The sequence below is a fragment of the Cadophora gregata genome (genome assembly GCF_030347475.1).
Source record: "Cadophora gregata isolate MNR1 chromosome Unknown scaffold_2, whole genome shotgun sequence".
NCBI lineage: Eukaryota > Fungi > Ascomycota > Leotiomycetes > Helotiales > Ploettnerulaceae > Cadophora > Cadophora gregata.
This window is the reverse complement of record NW_026695925.1, coordinates 1,689,860-1,708,166: the sequence shown is the minus strand read 5'-3', so window position 1 is coordinate 1,708,166 and position 18,307 is coordinate 1,689,860. Positions and strand designations below refer to the sequence as shown.

At 47.4% G+C, this 18,307-nt stretch overlaps 9 protein-coding genes across 10 annotated transcripts; 2 read left to right on the top strand and 7 right to left on the bottom strand.

Annotated features, from left to right (window-relative positions):
• The first annotated feature begins 149 nt into the window (after positions 1–149).
• ONS95_007852 (uncharacterized protein) lies at positions 150–1,228 on the top strand. The gene is made up of 3 exons (XM_058501375.1): positions 150–426; positions 476–553; positions 606–1,228. The coding sequence occupies exons 1-3, from the start codon at positions 232–234 to the stop codon at positions 1,053–1,055; spliced, it is 723 nt and encodes a 240-aa protein (XP_058362694.1). The 5' UTR covers positions 150–231; the 3' UTR covers positions 1,056–1,228.
• A 523-nt stretch (positions 1,229–1,751) lies between these two features.
• ONS95_007851 (uncharacterized protein) lies at positions 1,752–4,586 on the top strand. Of its 2 annotated transcripts, none has more exons than XM_058501374.1 (4): positions 1,752–2,412; positions 2,568–3,068; positions 3,118–3,284; positions 3,332–4,586. In XM_058501374.1, exons 2-4 carry the CDS (start codon positions 2,998–3,000, stop codon positions 4,459–4,461), a joined length of 1,368 nt encoding a protein of 455 aa, XP_058362693.1. In that variant the 5' UTR covers positions 1,752–2,412; positions 2,568–2,997; the 3' UTR covers positions 4,462–4,586. The 2 variants fall into 2 exon arrangements, with proteins under 2 accessions (XP_058362693.1, XP_058362692.1); XM_058501373.1 differs by having other exon boundaries at positions 1,752–2,516.
• A 63-nt stretch (positions 4,587–4,649) lies between these two features.
• ONS95_007850 (uncharacterized protein) lies at positions 4,650–4,987 on the bottom strand. The gene is made up of 2 exons (XM_058501372.1): positions 4,895–4,987; positions 4,650–4,831 (listed from the first exon to the last, which is right to left on the bottom strand). The coding sequence occupies exons 1-2, from the start codon at positions 4,915–4,917 to the stop codon at positions 4,693–4,695; spliced, it is 162 nt and encodes a 53-aa protein (XP_058362691.1). The 5' UTR covers positions 4,918–4,987; the 3' UTR covers positions 4,650–4,692.
• Positions 4,988–5,085: 98 nt separating this feature from the next.
• Positions 5,086–6,587, bottom strand: RGT2_2 (High-affinity glucose transporter rgt2; the record flags this gene model as incomplete). The annotated part of the gene is made up of 6 exons (XM_058501371.1): positions 5,086–5,133; positions 5,190–5,898; positions 5,949–6,024; positions 6,083–6,181; positions 6,228–6,395; positions 6,455–6,587. 6 exons carry the CDS (start codon positions 6,585–6,587, stop codon positions 5,086–5,088), a joined length of 1,233 nt encoding a protein of 410 aa, XP_058362690.1.
• Positions 6,588–7,405: 818 nt separating this feature from the next.
• Positions 7,406–9,042, bottom strand: ONS95_007848 (uncharacterized protein; the record flags this gene model as incomplete). The annotated part of the gene is made up of 3 exons (XM_058501370.1): positions 7,406–7,734; positions 7,789–8,523; positions 8,583–9,042. 3 exons carry the CDS (start codon positions 9,040–9,042, stop codon positions 7,406–7,408), a joined length of 1,524 nt encoding a protein of 507 aa, XP_058362689.1.
• An 882-nt stretch (positions 9,043–9,924) lies between these two features.
• On the bottom strand, positions 9,925–12,258 carry ONS95_007847 (uncharacterized protein; the record flags this gene model as incomplete). The annotated part of the gene is made up of 5 exons (XM_058501369.1): positions 9,925–10,109; positions 10,160–10,642; positions 10,712–11,085; positions 11,196–11,684; positions 11,828–12,258. The coding sequence occupies 5 exons, from the start codon at positions 12,256–12,258 to the stop codon at positions 9,925–9,927; spliced, it is 1,962 nt and encodes a 653-aa protein (XP_058362688.1).
• A 459-nt stretch (positions 12,259–12,717) lies between these two features.
• ONS95_007846 (uncharacterized protein) lies at positions 12,718–14,312 on the bottom strand (the record flags this gene model as incomplete). The annotated part of the gene is made up of 3 exons (XM_058501368.1): positions 12,718–13,227; positions 13,283–13,821; positions 13,910–14,312. The coding sequence occupies 3 exons, from the start codon at positions 14,310–14,312 to the stop codon at positions 12,718–12,720; spliced, it is 1,452 nt and encodes a 483-aa protein (XP_058362687.1).
• Positions 14,313–15,511: 1,199 nt separating this feature from the next.
• On the bottom strand, positions 15,512–16,713 carry ONS95_007845 (uncharacterized protein; the record flags this gene model as incomplete). Its single annotated transcript, XM_058501367.1, has 4 exons — positions 15,512–15,856; positions 15,908–16,159; positions 16,206–16,360; positions 16,410–16,713. 4 exons carry the CDS (start codon positions 16,711–16,713, stop codon positions 15,512–15,514), a joined length of 1,056 nt encoding a protein of 351 aa, XP_058362686.1.
• Positions 16,714–17,549: 836 nt separating this feature from the next.
• On the bottom strand, positions 17,550–18,055 carry ONS95_007844 (uncharacterized protein; the record flags this gene model as incomplete). The annotated part of the gene is made up of 3 exons (XM_058501366.1): positions 17,550–17,880; positions 17,929–17,959; positions 18,013–18,055. The coding sequence occupies 3 exons, from the start codon at positions 18,053–18,055 to the stop codon at positions 17,550–17,552; spliced, it is 405 nt and encodes a 134-aa protein (XP_058362685.1).
• Positions 18,056–18,307: the final 252 nt, after the last annotated feature.

Sequence of the window (18,307 nt, the reverse complement as noted above, 5' to 3'; positions counted from 1 at the left end):
TATTGTCATGGATATACATTCTCCAGCAAGCAAATGTATTGACATATGAAGAATTCAAAGTCTCAACTGTCCCTACCTTCTGAACCCGCTCAGAATCATCTTCTATAAGAGATCTGCCTTTTTCTCTCATTTATAGGCTACATCGAACACTTTCATCACATTTCATTCAGTATTTCTTTCATCCCACACTCTTTGCACATCACGTTTCTCTCACAACCACAGTCATTGAACATGAAGACCTTTATCAACATCGGCTTTACCGCCTCACTAATTAATCTCACTTTGGCATCAGTGACTAATCACAGCCGGATGAACGCAGCCAAGCCCAAGAGAGCTTTGCTTACATGTCTCGAGACTTACGGCGGCGGCTCTGTAGATTGTGGAGGTCAGGATAGCTTGTTCTGCTATGATCCTACCCTGGGAGAAGTAAGTTGTGCTCGATCAAACACTATCACCGTATCTGACATCCAGATAGACTTGCTGTGAAATGGACAATGGCTACTGCGTAGCGGGCGATTTCTGTGCTCCTGTTGCCGGATACTGTTGCACGAATGTAGGTCTTCGCTCCATTCTGCTACTACTCCACAACCTAACGACAACCCCAGGGCGAAGATCCCGAAACCTGCGCAGCTCGTCTCAATTTTACGCTTCCTTCATCTTTCTCTCTCGCCCCTGCCACTGCACTGCACGCTTTCACTTTCTCTAATACGTCAGCTTTAATTGCTTCACCTACACGAGCTCGATTAACGACCACGAGTACGTCTACCATCCGAATAAGCCTGGCCTTAGTAATTCCGACAGAGGCTGCCACTCAAGTCGCAGCTCTTACTGTCGACACAGACGGAATGACACCCCAATTTACTGCTCCAGTTGGAAATAATGTGACACCAGATGACATATCGCCTGCCGATGCTACCAGACCTGCATCAGCGACCCGGACCGGCGATAGTGGTTTTGTTGCTTTTACTGGCGCCGCAGCCGCCAACAGGATCACCGAGATGGGAAGTTCATCAGGGCTCGTTGTCGCTCTTCTGGGATTAACTCTCTGGTTTTGAAGATGGTGTAAGACTTTTTTGTGGAGAATTAAAGCTCAAAGACAGGGAGAGACATGAGAAGGGATGAATGTTTTGATATATCGGTTTAAGCGAGGGCGAAGCAAGGATTGTGGACGAGCGAAGCGAGGCGGTCGGGGTGAATGCTTAAAGATGAGCAGTCTAGCATTAAGGAGCATAATGGGATATTAAAGGTCAACATTCATCTCAGTTCTACCATTCAAGTGTCTGTCTTTGTGCTGTGACATAAGATGTGCAAGAGAGGTTCATAAATTGGTACGCTGCTCGTAGGTTGGTATGAACGAAGACAATTTAGAGCACTGATGGCAAAGAGTCCATTCCTTGGCTTTCGCTCTCACAGGAGAATTTTCCAATTTATTGAAGTGACAGTAAAGAGCCTGTATTTTGACGATACTAATCCTATTCCTGTATTAGAACCGCTCTGTATCTGTCTACTCGGTGTTGACTAAATACTTTGCAGGTCACCAAACAAGAGGCACTTTGTTTGTTCCAAGTTTTACCTAATTTTAACCCAAAACCTAGCTCTCAAGTTCAGATATAAGAAGCTCATGGGGTCCTTGCTTGGGCCCATTCTCGCTCCTTTTTCATATTTGTCCGGAACGCAAAGTCGTGGGAGGGTTCTGACATCATCTCCAGGCTTTGTTTCGCTAATTTGTGCCGCGCTGCAAGCGAGGACCAGGGGAGGGGCGTCGTCGACTGCAGAGTCTTGCTCTACCAGCCTCCAAGAGCGCAGGCTTGCTGTCAGGGTGACCCCACCTCGCTTTTTGTTGGTTAAACAATGCCTCCTCTTGTATTTATTACATGCGCAGGATCAAGAGTTTGGTATACCTTCTGCTATCTGCGCCCCATTTTGACGGGACACTTGTGTTATCCTCGGTCCGGAAACAAGTGAAATCTGCCTTGCGAGGACACTCTTTCTCTTTGGAGAACATTGACTACAGAGGTAGACCGTGTTTGGGAAGAAACAAAAGAAGCAAAGTGGCGTGCTCTGCACCGAGAGCCTGGATGGCACTCTTCCCTTACACTTCAGCCGCCTTGGCTCTCATGGAGCTGAGCGACATGACGACGGCAGCTTTCTGGATGTCTTGGCACCCATTTCAACTGGCTGTTGCGTGAGACTTCATGCAGCGCTGTGCCGCCAGATGATAAGAGCTGTACACATCTCCAATCATGGTGTACCCCCAATACTTCGAGATTCCGCTTTTGAAGGATGGGTGTGGGCACACCAGTGTTGTTGGCTGGTTCTGCTGCCTCTTGTGCATGGTGACATGTCGAGAGCCTTATGGGGAACGGCAGATAAGTAGCTGCACAATTCCATTACCGTCTGTTGCGAGCTGAGGTCAGCAACCTGAAGATTCCAAAAGAAATAGAAATGTCTCCTGGGTATTTTGCCCCAGCGAGCCCCAGGGGCCAAAGATTTGATGAGGATGTCCCTTTGACACCGCATGTTCCCACATCAGCCCAGAGCATCTGAACCATTCTAACTTTCTATAGAGTTACATCGCCAGGCTACAGGAAATCTCTCCCTTCTCCTCTCATCAACGACGTGTTTGGGTCGACTCATTCAAAGTCCCATTCAAGGAACTGGAGCAGCAGCACCAGAGTTACCGTGACCGGTGACGATTTTGAGGATACAGATCACCTTGTGGCGGAAAAGACGAGGTCTAGATTCATCTCAAACGAATCCTGGTTTCTTGAAATTCTGTGCTTATTGATAGGAGCCTTGTCTTTCGGAGCAAATGTTGCTCTTCTTGCAGTCTTTCATGATAATCCACTCCCGCAATGGCCCGTTGGAATCACCTTAAACACACTAATCGCGCTTATCTCTGCCATCACCAATGCCTCCTTGGCAGTACCTTTGGCCAGTGGATTGGGCCAACTGAAATGGAACTGGTTCAAGCGGAAGGCTTCGCCCCTGACCGATATGGAACTGTTTGATGAAGCAAGTCGTGGTTCTTGGGGAGCTATTAGACTGCTCTCTTCGGGTCGTGGGGGGTAAGCAACTTCATTCCAACCAAAGCGTAAAAGAAACTAAAGACATTAGGTACATCGGACTGTTCGGTGCTTTCATTACAATTGCTGCGCTCTTCCTAGGCCCCTTCTCCCAACAAGTTGCGACATATCCGACCAGAGAAGTAGTTTCCAATCAACTGGCTAGTGTCCCAGCGGCGCTCAACTATACACCAGCGCTTCCAGGAAATTCTGGCTCAAGTAAGAATCCTGAATCAATATATCCACATTCAATTGATATGAAATAGCTGGATTTGTTCCCATTCTGCCAATGAAATCGGCTGTCTTCCATGGACTTTTCAGCGAGTCGGGTTTAGCACAACCAAAGCCAGTCTGCCCTACAGGAAATTGTACATATCCACCTCTTACAACTCTCGCTACTTGTAGCACCTGCGTAGACATCCGATCTGTGATGATGCAGTATTGTGCTGAAGACGAAGCTGACGCCTCCAATTGTGGATGGCAGGCAATAGGGGCCAAATTGCAGAGCTCTAACGATGCATTCAGCATGACTACATTCATACCATCCAAGTCCGGAAATATGCCTCATTCCAATATCATGAAGTTTGTCTTCATGGGGACCGAATCCAGGAATGGAACCGCTGGGGATCTGCAACCCTGGGCAACTCAATGCACGCTTGAATACTGTGCTCAGATCATCAACTCCAAAGTAGTCAACGGCAAATTGACAGAGAATGTGACCTCTGAGATTCGCAATACGACAGTGGTTGATACATCTAACAGCATGGGTAAAGCTGAAATAGTCATCATGACCCCAGATAATACCTCCGTCTTCATCAGCGAGCCAGCGGCTCTTGGAATTCAATCTTGGTTCACGACACTGTTCTCAAACGGATCAGCATCTCGGAATTCAGACTTCCAATCACTCGACCCAGACGCCCTAGTCGTCGTCAATCTCACTGTTGGAATCTCAAGTGGCACAACCTACTTTGATACTGACATAATCCAGACATTCTACTGGGACTACTACGAGTATAATGACGGAATACCTCAAGCGATGAAAGAGTTGGCAACAGCAATGACAGTAGCCTTCCGTTCTTTCAAGTCGGTATCTATTTACGGAGAATCGACGAGCACACAAACATATGTGTACGTTCAATGGATCTGGATTATACTCCCGCTGTTTGTCGTTGGTGCCACTGCCGTCTTTCTGGTGTTGGCGATGATGAGTACGACTCGCAACGGGACCGAGCTGTGGAAAGGTAGTGCGCTGGCCATGCTATTCTATGGGCTTGATCATGCCACGAAAGTTCAGTTTGGTACCGAAGGAGGGTTCGACGAGAAAAAGAGGAGGATGAGAAGTCTCAGGGTTTACTTGGACGAGGACAAGAACTTTGGGAACGTGCTGAGATCGTGATGTGCGAACAGGGTCATTTCGATGTTTGTAGTGGTGGGATATATTTTCTGTTCGTTTGAGCCTATAGCTTGGGAAACATAAGCATTATGCGATTTTAATGTCATAATCTAATGTTAAATCCATGGACATAACAAGGAAGCCTCTTCTATTTCATGCTTCGGAATCCTCTGCAGCATTTCTGATCTTCTGTTTTGAATTTGGGTTTTGCATATATGTTTGTTCCTCCAAAATCTAAGCATCCACTTTTCCTTCCACTTGAGCGATGCTGATGCCAGACCCAGACTTTTCTTCCGCCTCAGTTCCATGAGAGTACTGCATGGTCGGCACGAAGCCAGCAGACTTCCTTGCGCTACCGATGGTGTCGTACAGTCTATTATTGATCAGCCAAGTCTCAGGTGTAAAAATTTATGAAAGTTCATTGAGAAAAACTCACTCGTCAACTTGCTCCAAAGTCATATTCTTGGTTTCGTACACGAAGAAGTAGACAAACAGAGCACAAACAAAGCAGCATGTTCCCCAAACGGAGAACACTTTGGCGCCAAGACCGGCATTGCCTGGTCCTTCGTCAACAAGGTATGGTGTGGCATAAGCGATAGCCCAGTTTAGCAACCAGTTGCGACCAATTCATAGCGCAACTGATTTGGCGCGGAGACGGAGCGGGAAAATCTCCCCCTTTATTTTTGCCCTTTTAGTGACAGCTTAAGCAAGAATGTTTGGGGCAAACTTACCACAACGACCCAACCGACAGGGCCCCAGGAGCAGGCAAAGAAAAATATGTAGAAGCAGACAAACGCAATGAGCACCTTGTTAGCAACTTCTGAGTCTGCGGTGACGCCGACAATTGCCACGATGAATTCGCAGAAGCACATTCCGATTGCTCCGAAAAGAAGCAATGGCCGGCGGCCCCATTTCTCCACAAGAACTTGGCCTGGTATGGTAGAGAATACGTTGACCAAGTTGGTGATAAGTGAGATGGTAAAAGGGTTGGAGATACCGCTGTGCTTGAAGAATTGAGTTCCATAGTAGAAAATGAAGTTAATTCCAGTAAGTTGAGAGAGCCCCATGATCGCACATCCAGTAAAGAGACGCTTGCGTTGCGAACCACCCTTTGAGAAGCATTGAAGCCAAGATGAGCTACCGAGTGTAAGTTCATATTGATGATTGGCGATGATCTCATCGAGCTCCTCACGGAGAGTTGGTGAAGTGACTGGAAGGCGTCGAAGACGACCAAGAGAAGCTAGAGCCTTTGCCTCGTCCCCTTTCTTGACAAAGTATCGAGGTGTTTCTGGCAGATAAAGCAGCCCTCCTGCATGTATAAGGGCCCATAATGCTTGGATCGCGACTGAAATTCGGTAGCTGCCACTATTGTTTCGATTTTGGGTTGCGTTGTTGACAATCGATGCCAGGAGCAGGCCTGTGGTCAGCGCCAATTGGTAGCTAGTAAAGTCAGATCATGTCTATGCAAGAGATAGAACTTGAAGCCTTACGTGGAGATCAATGTCCCTCTAATCCATTTTGGAGCAGATTCGGATTGGTACAGTGGGATGAGCACCGAGACAACGCCTAGCAGACAATTAGCCACGAGAGAAACAGCCAAGAAACGTAACCTGTAAAAGCTTACCAACTCCAGCTCCGGCGATAGTTCGTCCTGCAATGGAAAGTGGAATTGCTGTAGCGATTGTTTGCAGAGTAACTCCAATATTGAACACGACACATGCAACTACAGCTTGTCTGAGCTTGTCGTGAAGATTTGATATCGCACGTACTTATCAAGCCCATCTTTCTACCGATTCTATCTCCAATGCTGGCTCCGAAAAGTGCACCAACAAGTGTTCCAACGGAAAGCATTGACACGATCAATGCTTGCTGACTCGAAGAAATATATTTGTCACCTGCGGCGTTCGTAGTAGTTGCAAAGAGCTCGACCCAATAATCTGCGAGGAAAAAAAAGCTTAGTCCTAAGTCATCAAAGTTAAGGGTGAAGCGCATTTACCCATAGCCAGAATCCCACCGATAGTTCCGGTGTCATATCCAAAAAGAATGCCACCAAATGCTATGAAGGCCCCCATAAAGATTGCTGGAAGGGATGACCCCTCAGCATCGTGATGGAGGTTGAAGAAGCCCATGATGAAAATTTAAAATTGCAGAAGATGGTCTAGGACAGGATTTTGACGAGCAGATGAATTGAATAAGTCGGAAAAGAGGATGAAGCTCTCATCTTATAGACTTCTTGACGGGGACGATCAAGGTGTTCCCTTGCGATGGACACGGGATTGCTCCAGATACGGATCTGGGGAAAGGCGGAGGTACAGTCCACATATCTCCACATCCCCACGATCCCGACATTCAGCTCGAATGATAAGATCAAGGGATGCGGCAGCACTGACTGAGGCAGGGTTTTGGACTGCATGATTCGCTGGAAATACTCTCCCAGTGCTCAGACTTCTCTGGCTGTCCCGCCGAAAGAGGAAACTGCGACAAACTCCGCCTGAACTTGGCATTATATTCAGACAAACAATCTCTTCGGAGCACATCTTTTAGGCATGGCTCCGGGAACTCCGTATCGAAAACGACTCGGGGCTCTCTGGCTTGTCTTGACCTGACATACGTTCATGACTAAGACACATTCTATGCCTCTCATCCTCATGAATGGCACGGAATCATGCGCGAGTACTTCTAATAAAGTAATTTGATCCTGGCATAGCTTCCTCTCGATGTTCACTCTGAAGCTGTGGGAAATAATGTGAGGATAGGTTTGACAAATTACAAGTAGTAACCGTACTGGATTTTTCATTGCCATTCGCATGGTCAAAGCGGGTGAACGATCAACTAACCAACTTAAATCTGGGTGAAAGTACAGTTGAAACGCTAAATACTGATTGCAGGGATCCAAACCAAGGAAAGCTTCGCCAGACGCATATTTAGTTTTTACATTTTGAAGAGCTCATGAAAATCCCAGGAGCTGGTTCGCTCGCTGAATCATTTTCTGAGCACCTGGTAATCCCTCCCCTGCTGGCTCACTCAGCTTCGACAGACCCATTGAACTCAAACCAAACTCCTTTGCTTCACCAGATAGGGACTCAATAGTGGCTCTGCCAATGTGCTCCGACTCGCCCTTTCCTCCAGGGAAGTCTGGTGCAGGTACTCCAGCTGCGAACGTCTCTCGCTGTTGAGCCAAATACTTCGCGTTCAGTTCGGTGGCTGGGCATACTGGAATGTACATGACGCTTGAATCTGTTTTACCAGTGTGTACTTGGTCTACTGCATGAATCGCTACAAAAATAAAGTCAGTCTTGATCACATACGAATAGAGTTGGCTAAACTTACTATCACAGTGCCATACCACGAAGTCGCCAGGCTTGATTGTAGGGACATGTACCATGCTGTGCTTCAAGTTGAGGTGGGGATGTAAATCGTCATTGAACTCTTGACTAGAACCGGGATTGGCTCCATGAAGAGTTGAATCCATCTCTTTGGCACTCTTGAGCTTCCAGTTCTCTGAGCTCAAATACTGTGACGAATCACCTGCAGCGAAGCCCCCAGGTGATCGCACAGGGTCGAACAATGGTCTGAGGAGAAAGTATGCAGTTGCCAGTTGTAGAAGAGGGTTCACCAAGAGAGTACCTTCTCGTGGCGAGGTATGGGAAAGTCCCAACCAGCCTTGAAACATTCTGTACATGGAGCATCCACCTGGACCCTGGTAGAGATCGGTAACGGCAGGAATTCTCGCACTTGACTCCCACGGATCGTATTCTTCCCATCGACCTTGGAAGACTTTGTCGTAGACACCGCCGAGACCGTATCCATTGGGTTCCCAGCGTTCCACACTTCCACCATCAACATGCGGTCCTAAAGCAAATTGGTTGTCGCCTGGCTGTCTGATACGAATCCGATCCGCGTACGTGAGTGGTAAGGATGTCGATATGAGAGCATCTTTATCGTTTGTGTGCCACATATTCATGAGCGAAGTCTGTGCCAAAATCAAATTTGGATGGAGTCGAGCTTTCATTTGTGCTGGGGACCAGTATAATTCAAAGATCTGGGGATTGTCAGGTGGAAATGCTGCGCCATGGCGTGTTAGGACTTTCCGAGTAAGTGGATATTTCTGGCGAAGAACATACCTTTGGTGGAAGGATTTCGCTTCACGTAATCCTCAACTTCATTCTTGTAACCTCGAGCTTCATTTTCTGGAATGACACCTTTGATGACTGCTACTCCTCGTTTCTTGGTCTCATTGACGAAAGTCGAAGGAGCATTTCTCAGGTCCTCGAATTCTATTTGTGGAATAATGTCGGGACCTCGCTGTCGGACAATTTCGTTCTCAGTTGCCAATTGCTTCAAAAGCCGTTGCCAACTTTCTGTCAGCCTTTCTTCATTTCCTCGGATCAATTGACGTTTGATGTCGGTAAATCGTTGAGGTAAAGGCTCCATAACAACACCCGAAAGGGAAGGAAACACAGCAGATATGTCACCTTCTGCTTTTGGCTGTGAGACTGATTGACTTGCAACATGGCGAGTAAGTCTGGGTGATTTTGAGAGAAGGCCTGTTGGCTTCAGGGCGGATTTCGCTACGCAAAACATGATGAGGTTGTTCTGGCTCTTCGATGGAATGGTAGAGGATGACTTCGTCGATAGTTTGGAGGCTCAGGTAGAGTTGACGCAGAGTTTTGTTTCGGTACCAAAACACGATTCGAGAGAGCAGATCCTTTCAGAAATCCTATAAAGTATTTCGAAATCGCGGAGCTATTCCATTCCTCAAGACAGGTGCACGAATATGGCGGACCCCGCAGCGGGTACTATACTTGATTTGGCGACTCCGACTTTTGCCAAAAAATATCACAGTGGCGACTGAGACTAGGTTGGCCTAGTCTTTCATGACGTGGTTTGAGGCCTCCAGCAGTATTACTGTCTACTAATTTACCTGAGGCTTAAAAGTCGAGCCCAGCGGACCTGTTATCACATCTCAATTTGATCAGACGGGGTGGGCGGATTATCCGTCCGCCGTTAAGCGAGCATTTGTTTTGCATCATCGATTTTGCTCAAGATGCCAAAACAGGGCGCTGTGATTCGTCTGAATAGTTCCGGGTCACCTTAACGGACGCACGTAACAGGCAGGCCAGCTCCTTGCGGCGCAAAAGCGATGCAACTCATTGAAGGCATGCCCTACGTGGTGACTTGGAAGCTGCCGAATTCTTTTTGGCAAAATCGCATTTCCACCTAATCGTTGACAGTCTTACAAACAGTTGATCCGAGAGTCATAGATTGTAACAAGGACGATCAAGAAGGATGTAATTATAAGTTTCTGGTTTTTCCAATGGAAGGTTGACGTCTCACGAAGTGTATAAAGTCCCAAGGGAAGTGAATTTATTTAGGTGTTCTCGGTTGCCGGAAATTGGCAGTGTCCCCTCCACACGAAAAGCTCATGTGCTGACTGATAAAAAGACCCAAATCGCCCTCCAACGTTCATTGTAACCCTGAAGGAAAACCAGGATTGAGATTTCCTTCCAGACATGCATCAAATCCATCGAGATCAAAAGCAGGATCAAACATGCCAAACAAGTCGATGTCTGTTATGGAGTCGAATATTGACGGGTCAAAATCTTGCATAGAAATATCAGAGTGCTGTGTATCGGCATTCGTCATTACTGCTACAAATAGTTAGTGGTCTGATCACTACTAGAAGTAGATATTATCTTACCACTCTGAGAAGTACTTCCAGGCCCTGGATGTTGACTATTTGCACGAGTATGAGAATTGCTCCTTGTATGTGGTTGATGCGATCTCATAGTCTCCGAGGTCGACACCGTAGAAAAGACTCGGTCCATTTCTTTTAACAATTTTCTTCCCATCTCTGCTGTTGCAGCAGCTGACCAAAAAACACCCTCAAGTGCCGACAAAGCATCACATAGTGTTTGAAAATGGCCACGAGATCGTGCTCGATGGGCAGGGAGCTTGCCGTATCTTATTTCTCGATATGAGATGCTCATGGATAGAGACATTGCATAGGGTACAAACGGGAAGAGCACCAGTTGATCTTGAGGTGCCCGACTGAAAGTTGAGCTGAGGATAGAAGTAGATAAGCTTTGTCTGAGGAAAGCCGTGGATGAACGCCCAGGGTCGACCCATAATTTCGTGCGGCAAGAGAGGATTGCAACAGCGTGATAGAGAACTTCGATAGATGCTGTTATTTGTGAGTAGGGATACTCTTAGCTATTGAGCCTATTATGACACCGCGACAAAGGCCACAAACCTAGAGCTGTAGTTCCGATGTGAGAACTGCCACATTTCAAGACCATATCTTCAAAGGCGGGAAAGTCCCAGCTCAAAACTGGGGTATCCCCAGAAACAGCGACCGGACGGTAGAGCTCAATGACTTTATCCAGCAGTGTTATTACTTCGAGGAATAAACGGAAAGATGGTTGCTGATGCTGGAAGCATTGATCTAAATCTTTTCGAAGATCTCTCTCGTGCATTGAGACTGGGCGTCCATTGAATGCTGCATTCATCCTGTCCATTGCCCAGATACAGCATAATAGGGTCGTATTACCCTGATCTGCGTGCTCTTCTTGTCCTTTGACATGTAGTCCCAGCGATTGAACTTGATGCACTGCTCTCATACAGAACCTTGTTCAAGTTAGCCGAATGTATCCAAATTCAGCCCAAAACTGCGGAAACCAGGCAGTACATAACTAATGGTTTGGTATAAACAGGCGCTGGTATAGGACACCACTCACTGAGAAGAAAGGTCTTCACCCGGGGGATCATCACTGAATTGCGATAGCAAAGCTAAGGCCTGGATGAGCACGATCTTGTTCTTTACGAGACCCATCTCAATCGTCATTCTCATAGCTCCGGAAATCTTCTCACCAAACTCCCTACAGCTCAAGCTCGCATCACCAAGAATGAGATATGGCCCAGCAGCCTGATTCTTAGAGGCGGCTAGGCAGATGCCTTGCTGCAAAATTGTACTGTCTGGCTTCGATATCTGTGAACTTTGGATTGTGCTCTGGTTGACCACGGGAAAAATTGGAAAAACCTTATCGAAATATATCTGTGATAGAGCTTGAAATCCATCAGGTGGGGGCATCGTAGACAGACACTCCTGTTCTAGTAAGGGAATGAGAACTTTCTGTATCAATGATCCAGATCGATAGAACAGGTTCGATGGAGATTGTAAAACCTGGGATGTCTTCTGAGACCCATGGTTCAATGAGGAGTTCAGCCTAATGGCAATGTTAAGATGTGATCTCATCAATGTTACACGAATTTTTGGTAACATCTGAATTGTTACAGGGTGAGAAGGAATGTACGAATGCTGCAAAAGCTGGAGATTGGACGAACGCAGTTGTAGACAGGGAGAACTTACCAGACCCCGATACTGTCATCTAATGAGGCCCCTCGCGTGGCATCAGGACTCGTTGCTGCTAAGAAAATGCCCTCTGGATTGAGATCCCCGATAAAGCGTGCATTGCGGGTAGTAGACGAGTTGTTTCCAACTTCCTCATCTGGGTCATGCAGTTGAGAAACTCCGCCTGTGAGTTGCCTGTCCACTATCTGAGGTGCTTCAACTAATCTAGGCTCATCCGGAACCGAAGTCTGATTATCTATAGCGCTTTGCTGATTGACCAATGCAGTGTTGTCGCGACCTACAGGCGTAGAAACAGGTTGGCCATTCGCATTTTCTCCATGGGTGCATCGTTTCTTTCGCCGACGGCAGTAATCACAAGCTTTGCTCGTTTGTAACCTTTTGGGACCAGTCTGATCCGAGGAGACGAACTTGAACACGGCCGCCATCATGCGATAATGTCCTCCGCAAGGTCTTGGAGGGGCACCATGTTGGAGAGCGGAGGTTTGCAGATGAAGGAGGCCGCCGACAAGGTCTTTCTTTATGTAATGGTGAACTTTGAACTCCGGTCCAGAAGCCGTGCCGAGAAAAGTGTTCTAGCGGTAACATTTCACGCCATCCACGACTGGCTGAATGTGTTTGGCCGAGATATTTCAGCTCTCAGCACTCCCGACCTGTGAAGGGTGACGTCCAGCGTCGGAGTCGGATCCCTTGTTGAGCGGGGACACGGAGTTCCCAATCGGGAAGCCCGATCGCAAATTCATCGAAACCAATAAGAGTTAGTTAGTGCTCGTGGGACCCAGGTTGTTCGGCTGTCTTGGCAATTGTCCGATTTGTTCTCTTCATTTCATGGATCTCTTGGCTGGATTATGCTTCTTACTCTAAATTTATCTACTTACCTTGACCTTGGCTTATATTTTGACTTTCCAAACCCAGCCAACAATCTTCATCCTTGCCGCAATCATAAATATCACCCCCATCATCATACCAGCCCCTGCATACATCTGCGCATACAAGTAACCACCCCCATGAGCTTCAATCAAAGCACCAGCGAGTGGCTGTCCAACCAACAGTGCAAATCCGCATATCGAAAACACCATTCCGAACCTAACTCCCATCTTGGACGGATCTTTCGTCAGACTTCCCAGAGAAGGAGGAAGCATGCCCTGGCCTGATGCCATGAGGAATCCATAGAATGTGTCAAAGAGCAAGAGCGAGGCTTGAGTATGTACTGAAGCCCAGCAGAAGAGAATGAGGCCTGGCAGAAAAGTGAGCGGAATCATGAGATTTAGAGGCCCAACTTTAGATGCGAGGATTGCGGGAATAAGTCGTCCTGCTACTCCGACGCCATTGATGATCAGAATCAAAGAAGCCGCAGCTTTGTCATCGATTCCAATGATGTTTCTCCCAAACGAGCCAAGCTTAATCAAAGTTAGTTCTAGGTTCTCGCGTGCTTCATTAAGAATGGTGACTCACATAGAACACCGGCACCCACATCCCCATGAACGTTAAAAACATAGCAGTACAAAATAGACTGTACTCCAGCTCTTTAAAGGCCCCCAATTCGATGATCGGCCCTTTCGCTCTCCTCAACTTCATCGGCTTAAGCACAAAATTGGCGGGAAGACTGGTGGCCATCACCACGAAACCACAGATGCGCATAGCCCACGAATAACCTAAGCTTGGAAGAACGTTCTGCAAGATTGCCGCAAACACAAGACCTCCAACTGAGTTCCCAAGAGCGACGATGGCGAGGGCGAAAGGCCGCTTCTTCGAGAAGTAAGTACCTGCAATGCTCATTGTCGGGACGAAAATAAGTCCTCCTCCAATTCCCAGACATAAACTGTGAGAAAGCAGGATTTGCCAATATGTGGTTGATATGGCGGCGGTAAAAAAGCCAATGATTTGGAGAGATGTCCCCAGGAACAAAAGTTGATGGAAGTATCCCGCGTCTGAGAGACGTCCTGAGAACGCTCCAAGGACTAGCATGAGAAAGGCGTTCAACGAACCGATCCCTATTTGAGGTATTAGCAAAGTTCTATCGCAGTATGAAGAGAGTATGGAAAGTCAGGAAATGCCGTTGAATTGAGATATATGCCTTACATGAGATTGTCGATGGAGGAAGGTGCAGTGCTGCGACATAATGATTCTGTAGTACTCCATATGCATTCAAGAAGCCAAAGGTATTGAAACCAGTTTGATGTGCGAAGAAAACAACAGTCCAGGCTTTGATCCCTCCATCCGGTGGTTGGTCATTGTTGAGAGGTTCCAAGTGAGATTTCTTGAACGCCAGACCTAGAAATTTCGCACAACTCCCGAAGACCAAGCCTTTACTCGTCCCTTGATTCCTCTCATTATCAAGCTCTGAAGTTTCGTGATCGCTAATCGAAAGCGGTGCTGCGGCACCGGAGTTGTCGCTTCCTTGAATTGCGACATTTTCCTCGCCAACAAGCCCCTTTTCCGAGTCAATAACAGCCAAGCGAGGATGATCGTTTATGTCGACCATCGTCGGCCAGCCTAGATGAGCGATCCAAACCAAACCCCCCCAATAATACAGTTAAGAATATACTGGCCAAAGTCTGAGGCAAAATTGGGCTTTAGTAATATTTTCTTGATCTACCCCACCCTTGCACCAACCAGATTCCACATTCGAGGTGGGGCAAGAGGGAAGAAAAACGGGGTATAAATGAATTTTTCTGCTTCATAGACTGGGAGAAGCGAAAGCATCGGGATTTGAGCCGCAGATAGCCTTTTATCTGAAAGAGAAAAGGCATGGAAGAGTAGAGGCTTATCGGTGTCTGCACAATGCGCATTGTGATTTGGCTTGTAAGTGGATTGCAGAGCTAAGGGCGGAAGGAGTGATTGGGTTGCGGTAGCTCATGTTGGCTCAACAAGCACTCTGGAAAGGGTGCCGAAGCGTCTTGGACGAGACTCGCTTCAAGAGACTGGAGAGAAGCGTCTCCGCACGGCAAGGCTGCGACAAGGTACTCTCGGGGACCTCCACGCGATGAGGAATCTGCGAATTTTGTCGAATATTGGCCAAGAGATTCGGCTTCAATCTCCTGTGAAATCATTCCTTTGCTGCTTACAACTCATCCCAAGTACATAAGTAACCGAGCAATAGCAAGACGCTCGCTAGTGCGTCAATAGAAATATTTCAGATGGCGCTCGTAGGTTGTTGGACTTTATTTCCATTTCCATTTCATATATCGTAACTGCATGGCAGTGACACTTCCTTGCCGGTTCATACAAAGTCAGGCTCTGCGCTCCTCGCTCCAGAAGAAGGGTATAACGCAAGTCCTCAAACATTTTCAAGCCCACGGCAAACTAGTTTCTCTCGGCACGAGTGGCCCCCAGGCATTAGAAACTTCTGTACTGTCGGACATAACCTGGTATAGCAAGAAGAAGGGATCCTATGTGCAGAGAAACAAATAACACTAATCAAAACAGAAAAGCGCTGACAACCACTCCTAATTCTGACTCCAAAACGCCCATAGAAAGATATCTGACCCAACGCATGGATGGCAGCCACTTTCGAAACCATGTCTTTCTTTCCAAGCTCAAATGGCCACCTTGTTGTTTGCATTTGTGGTGCTGAAGCACGAAGTGGCGGGGTCTCTTAAGAATAATGACCGCGGACAACGTAGGTGTAGACCATAGGAGATGAATCCGGTTTATATACAAGAAGAGGATCTGCGGCTTGAATTATTCAAAAGGTGTGTCGCATTTTGGACATAGGATCCGCTCCTTCCATGTCTCTGGATCTGCACCAGGCCGCAGATCTGTTACAGCAATCATTGGGATGCCATCACTGTCTTCCTGAATCATTGCTTTCAAAGTTCCTTTATATATTGGATTTTTCGCTTTCTTGTTCGTTGATTTTGCAACGCCGTTGGTGCCTTCTCCAACAACGCGCTTGTATGTTTTGACAAGGTAATCGTCAATTAAATGATTCTCATGGAACCAGACTTTGCAGGCTGGATTGTCGCAGATATACATGGTAACTTCGGGGTTGAAATAGCCACCGCAGAGACAATGTTGCCGCAATTGCTAGTCAAATTGTTAGTTAATGAAATCATATCATTGCTCACAACAACTTACCGAAAGCTCTTGGTTTTTCCTGTTGTATGTCTGCCGCCAAAATAACTTCGATTGCACATTGTCATCCTCCTCAGGCCAGTGATACACATCAGCTTTGCCGGCGAATGAGAGAACATCTAGAACCTCCATATAGTTTGACGCAATCAACTCGTGGCTTCCATGGTAAGTGCGCCTTCCTGAGTCTTTGCTGACTTGATCTGCGGCTTTGACAGGAGGCGCGGGAATTTCTTCAGCCCAGTACATCCAAGTAATCTTCACAATTAGCTATATCTCAGGAAGACGTGGGGGATAGAGGTACCAGCGCATAAACATGTTGGGCATTTTTGGCCCTAACTTGCAAGATCCTCGCAACCCAAAAGTCTTTGGGCCTTCCCTCTGTATTATCCTTATCCGGTGGTGTGTCCTCACCCCTTACAAATACGAACTGGTTGTTCTTATAGACCTCTCCTTGGACTGCAGCAATCGTTAGATTGGGCTGTTGAATTCAGCAAAATTTACGTACTGATGAAATTGTTGTACTTTTTCATGCTGTCCCATTCCTGATTTGGCGTAACTGCATAGTACTGATCCAACTCTCCCTCTACCCGGGCACCCTTTGCTACGAATGGGCTGATTTGCAACTCAGCAATTTCCGCAAGTGCTTGTTGCTTTGGGCTGAGTGTGCCGGCGCTGTTCATGATAGGGTATTCGACCTTGAAGGGGACTTTGGCACTCGTGTCGGCGGGAGTCGCAGAGCGAGATGTAGTAGAATTCTTTGCCCGTTTGGCAAGCCCCTCTTCTGCTGGCAGACCATGTTTGGGAGCCATCGTTACTGCTCGTGAAGTTCGAGGGAGAGTGTCTGCACGGATGAAGCGAACGCGATTCAGACCAGAGTCTTGGTAATAGTGGACTACTGTAAATTCGTTCTGGCAAAACGCCGTGGGTAGTGAGTGTGTGAAGCAAGCCGTCACTCGCTGTCTTCTTGACGAAGATGATAGCGGTTAAATAAGATGGGAGTGTCGCGGCGCGCACTCAACGTGAGAGTAATGATAGAGCCAGACAATGCGATTGTAATTGTAGAATTGGTTGGAGAAGGAGGCCAAGAGGGTCGCACACTCGAGGGCGAGCAGTTCTGCTTCTGCAGAAGAGGTGGGATCAACGCGCTCCGAGGTTGACTTTACTGTAGCTCCTCCACGCGAAGAAAGTACGCTAGGCTAAGAATAAAGCCCGCCTTGGCACTTGCTCGTCAGATCTGGATCTGCAATGAACAGATTCTGTGAATCTTTCGCCCTTGGAATAAGATATGAAGCTCTATTTTGAACTTGACGCCAAACTCTCTAGTTTTAAATGGCCTCCAATTCTACTCTAGAAGTCATTCCTGAGCACGTCGACTTGGTATGCAGTCAGCGAGAATTCCAGAACAGAAAGTTCATCACCAGGATCCCGTGAAAGATAAAATGGCAAACAGAATCAAGCGACAAATTCAGCAGACTTAAGACTGGTTCAAAGTACGTGTGTATTGATTCCATATCAAGATTAGGGGGAAATCGGCTTGAGAAAATTGGTATCAAAAAAAAAATCCCCTCCAAACTCCCTCACGGTTGCTTCTCCGGTCATTGCTGTCGCATCCATTATCACCAGCGACTGCTCAAAGAAGGTGCACTTAAGCAGTGGTCTCTGCAGCTGGGCCCTTCTCCACTACCTTCTTCTTGAACAGCTTATTCTTCAACTTATCAGCGAAGCCGATGGGGTGTTTGGGGCCAGCTGGAGGGTCTGGCTTGTGGACGTTGCCTCCGCCGCCTCGTCCAGTGTGAAATGTCTGGTCCTCCATGCTGGGTCGCAGAGCAACATCCGGAATCGCCATATCGTCCTTCCTCTTTGTAGCTTTCATTCCGGGCGAACCAATGTTGGCTGCTCCACCCCGGCCAGTGCTGAATGCTCCATCGCCGTGCTCGCCAACAACACCCTCGCGAACGATTTCACCATCGGTGTACCTAGAACACCGTCAGCTCGTAGCGACAGTTGTTGTACCAAAGGCATACTGAGTCGAGTCTGGACCAATGTTTCCAGCTCCTACGGGACATATGTTAGCTGCCATGAATTTCAGATCGCAGGAAATAACGTACCTCCACGGCCATGGCTGACCTCCACACTGTTTTTGGTGCTCATATTGGCGAGGGCTGATATTCGGTCTCTTCTCGGTCTAGTACGGGACGTAGATAGTCAAGTCGGAGGGATATCTCTACATGTAGAGTGTCAGAAGGAGCAAGTTTGCAGGTCTGAGAGATGAGCAAATATAGGCGGCAGATCAGGTCAGGGAAGTTCGGGGATCATGAGAGCAAGAGCAGAGAAAGTGGCTTTCTTGGCATGGCTCTGAGGTATTATTATTTGCCCTTTCCCAGCCCGCTGAGTTTATGGCAG